The sequence below is a fragment of the Entelurus aequoreus genome, linkage group LG05, assembly GCF_033978785.1.
Source record: "Entelurus aequoreus isolate RoL-2023_Sb linkage group LG05, RoL_Eaeq_v1.1, whole genome shotgun sequence".
NCBI lineage: Eukaryota > Metazoa > Chordata > Actinopteri > Syngnathiformes > Syngnathidae > Entelurus > Entelurus aequoreus.
In genome coordinates this window covers 7,476,963-7,490,713 of record NC_084735.1, presented here as the reverse complement: position 1 = coordinate 7,490,713, position 13,751 = coordinate 7,476,963, and the positions used below count along the sequence as shown (strand labels likewise).

The 13,751-nt window shown below is 36.6% G+C and overlaps 1 protein-coding gene across 1 annotated transcript in view; it reads left to right on the top strand.

Moving 5' to 3' along the window:
- Positions 1-13,525, top strand: part of smg6 (SMG6 nonsense mediated mRNA decay factor) — a 37,563-nt gene extending 24,038 nt beyond the window's left edge. Inside the window, exons 14-18 of the mRNA XM_062046932.1 lie at positions 3,235-3,402; positions 3,468-3,612; positions 3,671-3,924; positions 12,476-12,557; positions 12,617-13,525. Coding sequence (XP_061902916.1) covers positions 3,235-3,402; positions 3,468-3,612; positions 3,671-3,924; positions 12,476-12,557; positions 12,617-12,747 — 780 coding nt within the window. The 3' untranslated portion in view covers positions 12,748-13,525. The remainder of the gene's footprint in view (positions 1-3,234; positions 3,403-3,467; positions 3,613-3,670; positions 3,925-12,475; positions 12,558-12,616) is intronic.
- The last annotated feature ends 226 nt before the right edge of the window (positions 13,526-13,751 follow it).

Below are 13,751 nucleotides of genomic sequence, written 5' to 3'. Positions count from 1 at the left end.
CTACAATATACACCCCCCCCCCCCCCCCCGCTATCTCCCCCCCGCCCCCACCTCAACCCCGCCCAAATTCCAAGCTGCTGTTTTGAGGCATGTTAAAAAAAAATAATGCACTTTGCGACTTCAATAATAATAAATATGGCAGTGCCATGTTGGCATTTTTTTCCGTAACTTGAGTTGATTTATTTTGGAAAACCTTGTTACATTGTTTAATGCATCCAGCGGGGCATCACAACAAAATTAGGCATAATAATGTGTTCATTCCACCACCGTACACATCGGTATCGGTTGATATCGGAATCGGTAATTAAGAGTTGGACAATATCGGAATATCATTAGCCATGATCGGACATCTCTAAAAAAAAGTTAAAGTACCAATGATAGTCATACACACACTAGGTCACCCTTGATCACCCCCTGGGAGGTGAGAGGAGCAGTGAGCAGCAGCGGTGGCTGCGCCCGGGAATCATTTTTGGTGATTTAACCCCCAATTCCAACCCTTGATGCTGAGTGCCAAGCAGGGAGGTAATGGCTCCCATTTTTATAGTCTTTGGTATGACTCGGCCGGGGTTTGAACTCACAACCTACCCATCTCAGGGCGGACACTCTAACCACCAGGCCACTGAGTGGTTTATTTTCATGACTATTTACATTGTAGATTGTTTTTTGTGAGCAACAAGTATGTGCTCCAATCACTACATCACCAACAAATAAGAGTTGTAGAAATGATTAGAAACTCAAGACAGCCATGACATGATGTTCTTTACAAGTGTATGTACACTTTTGATCACCACTGTATGTACTTAACAAAAAAAAAGGTGAAATAACTGAAAACACGTTTTACATACTCGTCTCTTCAAAATAGCCACCCTTTGCTCTGATTACTGCTTTGCACATTCTCTCCATGAGCTTCGAGCACACCTGTGAAGTGAAAACCATTTCAGGGGACTACCTCTTGAAGCTTATGGAGAGAATGCCAAGAGTGTGCAATCATTTGAGGCCGGTATACTGTCAAGCAAAATGTATATGTAAGCCCAGAATTATTATTTTTTTAATGTTCCTCACCAGGAAACCTTACAACAGGGGTCACCAACGCGGTGCCCACGGGCACCAGGTCGCCCGTAAGGACCAGGGGCCGTACTTATCAAGCTTCTTAGAGTGCCATTTTACACTTAAGTCCTGAGAATTTGCGAAATGTAGTCCTACTCTCAAACTTAAGAATAAAAGCTTTTTATCAACGTTCTTAAGTCTAAGAATCACTCCTACTCTCCACGATATTTAAGAGACCTTCAGAGGTGTCTTAAGTGGTTAGGAGTTGCCAGCAGGGGATGGCACTGAGGCGAGAGAGACGTGCGCCGAACGTTCAGGGAGCGGAACGATGTTCTGGATTTGTTTGATGACGAGCAGCTGATCAAACGGTATCGTTTAGACAGAGCGGGTATTATTTTTGTCACAGATTTAATACTTTTCGATTCTTTGTTGATTTCTGCATGTGTCTGCAGTGGGCTAGTATATATAGAGCCACCCACACCACTTTCAAATCAGTTGCCTAATTAATGAATTGGAAAGAAAATGTTATGACAGTAGCGTATGTGTGTGGCCGTGAGGTGAGTGACGTCAGTGAGTGTGTGGGCGATAGAAGAGAGGGAGCGGTAGCGTGAGTGCCGGCGGGGACTAGTTTGTTTTGTATTATTTTGTAGTTTATTGTCAAAATATACACTCCCATTGTCCACTTAAATATTTCCAAGATATTTCTTTATTCTTAGACAAGGGATTCCCTTCCGTGATTGGTCATTTCTATGGACACAGAAATGACGTCACCTAAAATTCCGTTTACGGCACATAGTAATGTCGTAATTCAGCTCTGAGTGTGACACTTAAGATTCAGTCCTACACTTCGCTGAAAGTGTGAGTAAGACGCTTGATAACTAACTTTTAAGTGCAGCTTTCAGCGAATAATTTATTTACTCTTAAGTCAACTCTTAGCAGACTTCTTAGGAGTAATTCTGAGAAGCTTGATAAGTACGGCCCCAGATGAGTAGCCCGCTGGCCTGTTCTAAAAATAGCTCAAATAGCAGCACTTACCAGTGAGCTGCCTCTAATTTTTAAATTGTATTTATTTACTAGCAAGCTGGTCTCGCTTTGCTCGACATTTTTAATTCTAAGAGAGACAAAACTTAAATAGAATTTGAAAATCCAAGAAAATATTTGAAAGACTTGGTTTTCACTTGTTTAAATAAATTCATACATTTTTTTACTTTGCTTCTTATAACTTTCAGAAAGACAATTTTAGAGAAAAAAATACAACATTTTTTAAACACATATACCTTTTTACCTTTTAAATTCCTTCCTCTTCTTTCCTGACAATTTAAATCAATGTTGAAGTAAATTTATTTTTTTTATTGTAAAGAATAATAAATAAATTTTAATTTAATTCTTCATTTTAGCTTCTGTTTTTTCGACGAAGAATATTTGTGAAATATTTCTTCAAACTTATTATGATTCAAATTCAAAACAATTATTCTGGCAAATCTAGAAAATCTGTAGAATCAAATTTAAATCTTATTTCAAAGTCTTTTGAATTTCTTTAAAAAAATTTATTCTGGAAAATATAGAAGAAATAATGATTTGTCTTTGTTAGAAATATAGCTTGGTCCAATTTGTTATATATTCTAACAAAGTGCAGATCGGATTTTAACCTATTTAAAACATGTCATCAAAATTCTAGAATTAATCTTAATCAGGAAAAATTACTAATGATGTTCTATAAATTATTTTTTAAATTTTTTCAAAAAGATTCGAATTAGCTAGTTTTTCTCTTCTTTTTTTTCGGTTGAATTTTGAATTTTAAAGAGTCGAAGTAAACCATGTTTCAAAATGTAATTGTCTTTTTTTTTGGTGTTTTCTCCTCTTTTAAACCGTTCAATTAAGTGTAAATATCATTAATTATTAATAATTACATAGAGTTGAAGGTAAATTGAGCAAATTGGCTATTTCTGGCAATTTATTTAAGTGTGTATCAAACTGGTAGCCCTTCACATTAATCAGTACCCAAGAAGTAGCTCTTGGTTTCAAAAAGGTTGGTGACCCCTGCACTACAATGTAATCCATAAAATGGTATAACATTGAGTAGTAGTAGCATTGCGATGTAGAAAAATCTCATTATTTTTACCAATTTTCCTATGTTTTCCTCTTGGACACACGTATTAAAATGGTAAAATCTTGATTGGGCGACAGACGGACGATGTCATTGTGGAGGCGGAGTCGTCTCTGTCTGCGTCCGACGGCGAGGAAGACGAGGAGGAGGCGGGGGACAGCGAGAGCGACATCAGGCGCCTGAAGGCTCGCCGTCACGTCCTGGCCAACAAAGTGGCGCAGGAGCAGAAGCGCAGGGATAAAATCCAGGTGGGAGGAGTTAAAGCTTTGCTTGAAACTCCTCTGAATGTGAGCCCACTGTGTGTGTGCTACAGGCGGTGCTGCAGACCAGTGGACAGCTGCAGCTGGAGGTCAGGCCTCTCTTTTTGGTCCCAGACACCAACGGCTTCATCGACCATTTGGCGGCGCTGCAGCGACTCCTCCAGTGTGGCACGTACATCATCGTGGTGCCGCTCATCGGTAAGAGCCCGGGGTCGAACCCTGCCGACACGTACACTGATTACCCCCCGTCTTGCAGTCATCACGGAGCTGGACGGCCTGGCTAAAGGACAGGAGCCTTTTGGCGGAGGACCGGGACACGGCGGCGGCAGTCGCGGCAACTCCAACGTCAGCGCGGCGCACGTGCGCGCCGTGCAGGAGAAGGCGCGTTTGGCAGTGATGTTTTTGGAGCAAGGCTTCGAAGCGCGGGAGCCGCGCCTCCTAGCGCTCACCAGTAGAGGGAACCAGCTAGAGTCCATCGCCTTTCGCAGTGAAGACACGTCGGGCCAGCAGGTGAGACCAACCAAACTTTTTCTACCATACTGAAAAATCAAAGCATGTGGCGGCCATTTTTATATTTTTCATACTCAATACCAAAACAATATAGTAGGGCTGGGAATCTTTGGGCACCACACGATTCGATTCAGAATTGTTCTCAATTCAAAACGATTCTCGACATCATGCTGAAAAATCAAAGCATGTGGGGGCCATTTTGATATTTTTCATATTCAATACCAAAACAATATAGTAGGGCTGTGAATCTTTGGGCACCACACGATTCAATTCAAAACTATTCTCGACCGCATACTGACAAGTCAAAGCATGCTTGGGGCCATTTTGATATTTTTCATATTCAATTCCAAAACAATATAGTAGGGCTGTGAATCTTTGAGCACCACACGATTCAATTCGATTCGATTCAAAACGATTCTCGACCGCATACTGACAAGTCAAAGCATGCTTGGGGCCATTTTGATATTTTTCATATTCAATTTCAAAACAATATAGTAGGGCTGTGAATCTTTCGGCACCAGACGATTCGATTAGATTCGATTCAAAACGATTCTCGACTGCATACTGAAAAATCAAAGCATGCTTGGGGCCATTTTGATATTTTTCATATTCAATTCCAAAACAATATAGTAGGGCTGTGAATCTTTGGGCACCACACGATTCGATTCGATTCAAAACGATTCTCGACCGCATACTGACAAGTCAAAGCATGCTTGGGGCCATTTTGATATTTTTCATATTCAATTCCAAAACAATATAGTAGGGCTGTGAATCTTTGGGCACCACGCGATTAAATTCGATTCGATTCAAAATGATTCTCGACCGTATACTGACAAGTCAAAGCATGCTTGGGGCCATTTTTATATTTTTCATATTCAATTCCAAAACAATATAGTAGGGCTGTGAATCTTTGAGCACCACACGATTCAATTCGATTCGATTCAAAACGATTCTCGACCGCATACTGACAAGTCAAAGCATGCTTGGGGCCATTTTGATATTTTTCATATTCAATTCCAAAACAATATAGTAGGGCTGTGAATCTTTGGGCACCACACGATTAAATTCGATTCGATTCAAAATTATTCTCGACCGCATACTGACAAGTCAAAGCATGCTTGGGGCCATTTTGATATTTTTCATATTCAATTCCAAAACAATATAGTAATGTTGTGAATATTTGGGCACCACACGATTCGATTCAATTCAAAACGATTCTCGACCGCATACTGACAAGTCAAAGCATGCTTGGGGCCATTTTGATATTTTTCATATTCAATTCCAAAACAATATAGTAGGGCTGTGAATCTTTGGGCACCACACGATTCGATTAGATTAAGAATCGTTCTCAATTCAAAACGATTATCGACCGCATACTGACAAGTCAAAGCATGCTTAGGGCCATTTTGATATTTTTCATATTCAATTCCAAAACAATATAGTAGGGCTGTGAATCTTTGAGCACCACACGATTCGATTAAATTCAAAACGATTCTCGACCGCATACTGACAAGTCAAAGCATGCTTGGGGCCATTTTGATATTTTTCATATTCAATTTCAAAACAATATAGTAGGGCTGTGAATCTTTCGGCACCAGACGATTCGATTAGATTCGATTCAAAACGATTCTCGACTGCATACTGAAAAATCAAAGCATGCTTGGGGCCATTTTGATATTTTTCATATTCAATTCCAAAACAATATAGTAGGGCTGTGAATCTTTGGGCACCACACGATTCGATTCGATTCAAAACGATTCTCGACCGCATACTGACAAGTCAAAGCATGCTTGGGGCCATTTTGATATTTTTCATATTCAATTCCAAAACAATATAGTAGGGCTGTGAATCTTTGGGCACCACGCGATTAAATTCGATTCGATTCAAAATGATTCTCGACCGTATACTGACAAGTCAAAGCATGCTTGGGGCCATTTTAATATTTTTCATATTCAATTCCAAAACAATATAGTAGGGCTGTGAATCTTTGAGCACCACACGATTCAATTCGATTAGATTCAAAACGATTCTCGACCGCATACTGACAAGTCAAGGCATGCTTGGGGCCATTTTGATATTTTTCATATTCAATTCCAAAACAATATAGTAGTGTTGTGAATATTTGGGCACCACACGATTCGATTAAATTCAAAACGATTCTCGACCGCATACTGACAAGTCAAAGCATGCTTGGGGCCGTTTTTATATTTTTCATATTCAATTCCAAAACAATATAGTAGGGCTGTGAATCTTTGGGCACCACACGATTCGATTAGATTAAGAATCGTTCTCAATTCAAAACGATTCTCGACCGCATACTGAAAAATCAAAGCATGCCAGGGCCATTTTGATATTTTTCATATTCAATTCCAAAACAATATAGTAGGGCTGTGAATCTTTGGGCACCACACGATTCGATTCGATTAAGAATCGTTCTCAATTCAAAACGATTCTCGACCGCATACTGAAAAATCAAAGCATGCTTGGGGCCATTTTGATATTTTTCATATTCAATTCAATTCAACCTACTCAGTGGCCTAGTGGTTAGAGTGTCCGCCCTGAGATGGGTAGGTTGTGAGTTCAAACCCCGGCCGGGTCATACCAAAGACTATAAAAATGGGACCCATTACCTCCCTGCTTGGCACTCAGCATCAAGGGTTGGAATTGTTGGTTAAATCACCAAAAAAGATTCCCGGGCGCGGCTACGCTGCTGCCTACTGCTCCCCTCACCTCCCAGGGGGTGATCAAGGGGATGGGTCAAATGCAGAGGACAAATTTCACCACACCTAGTGTGTGTGTGACAATCATTGGTACTTTAACTTTATTCCAAAACAATATAGTAGGGTTGTGAATCTTTGGGCACCACACGATTCGATTAGATTCGATTCAAAATGATTCTCGACCGCGTACTGACAAGTCAAAGCATGCTTGGGGCCATTTTGATATTTTTCATATTCAATTCCAAAACAATATAGTAGGGCTGTGAATGTTTGGGCACCACACGATTTGATTCGATTCAGAATCGCTTCTAGATCCAAAACGATTCTCGATTCAGAATCAATACTTTTTTAATAACATTAGTAGGGATGATGTTTGATAAGAAATTATCGAGTTCGAGTCTATTATCGAATCCTCTTATCGAACCGATTCCTTATCGATTCTCTTATGGAGTCCAGATAGGTTGTTGTATATGGAAAAAAACACACAATATTTGGTTTAACAAAAGCTCACTTTTATTATATAAGAAAACAATTTAATCTAAAAAATAAATAAATATTGACTGTTACCCCCCTAAAAAAAAAAAAAAAAAAAAAAAAAATATTGACTGTTGTTACCCAAAGTATATTAAGTGGGATTTTTCAGAAAAACAAATATATAAGGTAACACAAAAACAAGCTGTCTCTGTGATCACTATAGGTGTATAAATAATAATATAGTGTTAAATAAAATCAGTCCCTTGGGCACAAAACTGAAAATAATACAGCTCTCCAAAAAGTGCAATTCTGCTGCTATTTGACATAACAGTTTTTTATGATGCTTTGACATTTTTGCACTTTATTTCTTTATTGAAAGAACATTCTATGAAGAGAAAAGTTGTTTGCAAATGTGGTTACAATGCTAAAAAATGAAAAGTTAAAGCTAAAAAAGAAATACGCTTTATTGAGTTAACATTATTTCTTTATAGGGGGAAAGATGTTATGAGCTAGGGAATATAACAACTACACTACCCATCATGCAACGGGAGTGACGAGCATGCGCGGTAGCCCCGAAAAGTGTTGCTGCATGTCGTCACCCGTGAAAGTAAACGTCAAGAACTCAGCCAACACGCCTCGTCTGCATTATTTATAATTAGACAGACAACACATCTACAGTGTGATTTTGTTTTGTTTACAAGGAAAGAAAAACAAAAGTTAAAAAAGGGAGATATATGTTGTATATATATGTATGTGCTGCGGTTGCTTTAAGAACTTTGCGTCAGCTGCCGTAAAGGAGGTGCGTTGCTAGCGTGGTTGCTATGTTTCCGGTGGGTCGTAAAAGTGTTCTTCATGTGTTTGTACCCTGCTCAAATCTCTCAGTAAAGTTATACATTGGATTATACCTTTTGTTTTGAACTTTATTACACCTTGGAGCGCTTTTTCCGGTCCATTGTTTTTCCTGCTTTCCCTATCTGCGCCTAATGACTGAGCTACATGACTGATTTCTTGTGATGTCACACGGAGCATTTCTGGTCGGGACGGGATTCGTTCCGAGGGATTCGAATAAAGAACCAACTCTTTTCTTTACTATAGTGGTCTCGATAACGGGTACCGGTTCTCAAAAAGGGATTCGAGTCCGAGGACTCGGTTCTTTTCTTATCGAACAACCGGGAAAACCGGTTTCGAGTATCATCCCTAAACATTAGCTGCCAGTCCTACAATGAATTACATTTCCCCATAAAATAGATAAACAGCTCTGATACATTTCTGTATTACTTCTTTTGTTAAATACAATTCTACCCAAACATTTCATAAAGTCAAACACTATTTATTTATTTATTAATTTACAGACAGACATCATTTGGTTTTACATTTATTGTTTTGTTAATATCACGCCGGTTGGGAAGTTATTTACCTTGCATTTACAGTACAATGACAAACAATTGTAAATGATGATTATATATTTATTATGATTCCATTCTAATTACTGTCACTTTAAGATCATGATGTAGTCTGTCTGCATAAAGACAAATATGATTGCATATTGTTTGAATGTGTGGCACCTTGAAACAAGAAAATGTTGACAGTCACCACGTCTTCTTTCACTCTGTATTTGCGCAGTTTTTATGCGTTTTTCTTTTCTGTATAAAATGTAAAAATCGCAAATCGAATCGCAATTTTGGAGAGAAAAATTGCAATGAGGTTTTTCCCTTAAAATAGCGCAGCCCTATTTCTAAGTGGAATATTTGATTGGAGCTTTGAACTTGTCAATAATCCAATCAAATCATCCAATAACTTGGATTTTGATTTAAAAAAATATATTTTTATTTTTAATCGCACCAAAATTACTGGGGAACCAAAAGGGCCCCACTCATAAAAGTATTAAAAATATATATATTTTTTTTAACTTTCACTTTGGATAAACTTTATCCGTTGATTATAAGTTTTTTAAGTTTTTTAAATTTGTTTGTTTTAAGCCCTTTTTGTCCAAAAAAAACCCCTTACTTTTTTTATATTTCAAACACACTAAATATGCAACATTTTCCCTAAAAATACTTGAAAGATGAATATTTGATGTGAGCTAGGTCAACAATTCATAACATTGATTTTGATTCATTTTTTGAGCAATGACAGCTTTAACAACTTTTGTTTTTTAATAGACTAAATATGCAAAATTTGCCCCAAATTACTTCAAAGATGAGTATTTGATGGAGGCTTTGATAGGTCAATAAATCATAACACCTTGGATTTTAATTCATTATTATTATTGTTTTAATAGCACCAAAATTATTGGGGATACAAAAGGGCCCCACTCATAAAAGTATTAAAAGTATATAAAAAAAAATGTAACTTTCACTTTGGATAAACTTTATCCGTTGATTATAAGTTTTTATTATTTTTTTATTTGTTTGTTTTAAGCCCTTTTTGTCCAAAAAAACCCTTACTTTTTTTATATTGCAAACACACTAAATATGCAACATTTTCCTTAAAAATACTTGAAAGATGAATATTTGATGTGAGCTAGGTCAACAATTCATAACATTGATTTTGATTCATTATTATTATTTTTTGAGCAATGACAGTTTATTAAAAAAAAAAAAAACAGCCTGCATTTTTGTTCTATTAGTCAACATTGCAACTTTTTCTCCTTACATTTCTGTTTTTAATCGACTTTTTTAGGTTTGTTTTTTAAATAGTATTTTTAGAATGTGCCGTAAAAAAAAAGTATTTTTATAATAAACAATATTTTTTGAGCAATGACAGCTTTAACAACTTAGTTTTTATATGTATATAAATACACTAAATATGCAACATTTTCCCTAAAAAACTTCAAAGATGAATAATGGAGCTTTGAATACGTCGTTGGATTTTAATTCATTATTATTGTTATTATTATTATTTTTCATCGCACCAAAAATAATTGGGGATCCAAAAGGGCCCCGCTCATAAAAGTATTAAAGATAACTTTTTTTTTTTTTTTTAACTTTCACTATGGATAAACTTTTCACTGTTGATTATAAGCTTCTATCATTGTTTTGTTTGTTTGTTTTAAGCACTTTTTGTCCAAAAAAACCCTTAGTTTTTTTTATATTGCAAACACACTAAATATGCAACATTTTCCCTAAAAATGCTTGAAAGATGAATATTTGATGTGAGCTACGTCAACAAGTCATAACATTGATTTTGATTCATTATTATTTTTTGAGCAATGACAGTTTATTAAAAAAAAATAAAAAACAGCCTGCATTTTTGTTCTATTAGTCAACATTGCAACTTTTTCTCCTTACATTTCGGTTTTTAATCGACTTTTTTAGGTTTGTTTTTTAAATAGTATTTTTAGAATGTGCCGTAAAAAAATAAAGTATTTTTATAATAAACAATATTTTTTGAGCAATGACAGCTTTAACAACTTTGTTTTTATACGTATATAAATACACTAAATATGCAACATTTTCCCTAAAAAACTTCAAAGATGAATAATGGAGCTTTGAATACGTCGTTGGATTTTAATTCATTATTATTGTTATTATTATTATTTTTCATCGCACCAAAAATAATTGGGGATCCAAAAGGGCCCCACTCATAAAAGTATTAAAGATAACTTTTTTTTTTTTTTTTAACTTTCACTATGGATAAACTTTTCACTGTTGATTATAAGCTTCTATCATTGTTTTGTTTGTTTGTTTTAAGCACTTTTTGTCCAAAAAAACCCTTAGTTTTTTTTATATTGCAAACACACTAAATATGCAACATTTTCCCTAAAAATGCTTGAAAGATGAATATTTGATGTGAGCTACGTCAACAAGTCATAACATTGATTTTGATTCATTATTATTTTTTGAGCAATGACAGTTTATTAAAAAAAATAAAAAACAGCCTGCATTTTTGTTCTATTAGTCAACATTGCAACTTTTTCTCCTTACATTTCTGTTTTTAATCGACTTTCTTAGGTTAGTTTTTTAAATAGTATTTTTAGAATGTGCCGTAAAAAAAAAGATTTTTATAATATGCAATGTTTTTTGAGCAATGACAGCTTTAACAACTTAGTTTTTTATATGTATATAAATACACTAAATATGTAACATTTTCCCAAAAATATTTCAAAGATGAATATTTGATGGAGCCTTTAATAGGTCAATAAATCATAACAACCTGGATTTTAATTAATTATTTGTATTATTATTATTATTATTATTTTTAATCGCACCAAAATAATTGGGGATCCAAAAGGGCCCCACTTATAAAAGTATACAAATTTCCTTTTTTTTTTTAACTTTCACTTTGGATAAACTTTATCCGTTGATTATAAGTTTTTATTATTTTTTTATTTGTTTGTTTTAAGCCCATTTTGTCCAAAAAAAACATTACTTTTTTTATATGGCAAACACACTAAATATGCAACATTTTCCCTAAAAATACTTGAAAGATGAATATTTGATGTGAGCTACGTCAACAATTCATAACATTGATTTTGATTCATTATTATTATTTTTTGAGTATTGACAGTTTATTAAAAAAAATAAAAAACAGCCTGCATTTTTGTTCTATTAGTCAATATTGCAACTTTTTCTCCTTACATTTCTGTTATAAATCGACTTTCTTAGGTTAGTTTTTTAGATAGTATTTTTAGAATGTGCCGTAAAAAAAAGTATTTTTATAATAAACGATATTTTTTGAGCAATGACAGCTTTAACAACTTTGTTTTTATATGTATATAAATACACTAAATATGTAACATTTTCCCTAAAAAACTTCAAAGATGAATAATGGAGCTTTGAATACGTCGTTGGATTTTAATTCATTATTGTTATTATTATTATTTTTCATCGCACCAAAATAATTGGGGATCCAAAAGGGCCCCACTCATAAAAAAAAGTATTAAAAATAACTTCTTTTTTTTTTTTTTAACTTTCACTATGGATAAACTTTTCACTGTTGATTATAAGTTTCTATCATTGTTTTGTTTGTTTGTTTTAAGCACTTTTTGTCCTAAAAACCTTAGTTTTTTATATGGCAAACACACTAAATATGCAACATTTTCCCTAAAAATACTTGAAAGATGAATATTTGATGTGAGCTACGTCCACAATTCATAACATTGATTTTGATTCATTATTATTTTTTGAGCAATGACAGTTTAAAAAAAAAAAACAGCCCGCATTTTTGTGTTATTAGTCAACATTGCAACTTTTTCTCCTTACATTTCACCCAATTTAATTGACTTTCTTAGGTTTGTTTTTGTTCTTTTATTAGTATATTTAGAATGGGCTGTTAAAAAGAATGCTTTAATACTAGCCGGCCTGTGAGGTACTTTCCATGTGTGTCCATCGTTGTCAAGTCTCTCTCGTTGCCAGGGCAACAACGATGACGTCATCCTGTCCTGCTGCCTCCACTACTGCAAAGACAAGGCCAAGGACTTCACGCCGGACCAGAGAAGTACGTAACACGCCTCGGCTCGCTCTGTGCCCCACTCACACTCCACACCCTCCACCCAGATGGCACGGTGAGGCTGCAGAGGGAGGTGGTGCTCCTCACCGACGACCGCAACCTGCGCGTCAAGGCTTTGACCCGCAACGTCCCCGTCAGAGACATCCCCGCCTTCCTCAGCTGGGCCAAAGTGGGCTGAACGGCGCCGGGAAGGTCCGATCCGCGACTGCCGAAGCCCGCTTGCCACTCGACCAGGAAGGACGGAAACTGCAGGAAATGATGGGAAGTAGTGAGAGATGCTGGTTCCTCCTCCTCGTTATAGTGTGTGTGCGTGAGTGTGTGTGTGTGTGTGTGTGTGTGTGTGTGTGTGTGTGTGTGCTTTGCCCACAAGGGGCCGTGAGACTTGACAGTGAAAGGCCAGGAAGGAAGCGAAGGTGTTGATTTGACGTGTGACTGTCCTCTGCTCATGAGCGCCACCACCACCACCACCACCGCCGCCACACTTCTCACAGAGAGCCACACCACAAGGGGGCGCTGCCCGCGGTCTAGGTGTGGCCCAGGGCCAGCAGGTGTTTTCCCCGCCAACAGGAAGTGTGAAGAACCGGCTCGGCGACTTCGCCCTCAGGTTTGGTCGTCGGAACGCTTTTAGGAAGAAAAAAAAAACCCTTTGTTTTCACGCCTTTCAAGCGACTCCACCTCTTTTCCGCTAAAGCTCACGTTACATTCCAGACGTCTGCTCGTTACAGTGAAGCACCGCAGTGACTTTGTCGGTGAGGACATTTCCCCCGTTCTGCAAGTCTTTCACACAAATATTTCCTCACTCGCTTCTACTTCTTGATCCTTTTGTGTTGCTTCTGCTTCATGGCATGGAGACCATTAAACAGGAATGAGCTCCACCTGACTTGATGATGTCATTACAATGGGGAAAAAGTCACCTTTTACACAAATACGCGAAAAACCACAAAAGCAGTGAAGTTGTCACGTTGTGTAAACGGTAAATATAAAGAGAATACAACAAATAATGTTCACCTTATATTCAATTGAATAGACGGCAAAGACAAGATATTTCATGTTCACACTGAGAAACGTTGGTATTTTTTTTCAAATATTAGCTCATTTGGAATGTTTAAAAAAAAAGCTGGCACAAGTGGCAAAAAAAGAGTGAGAAAGTTGAGGAGTGCTCGTCAAAGACTTATTTGGAAC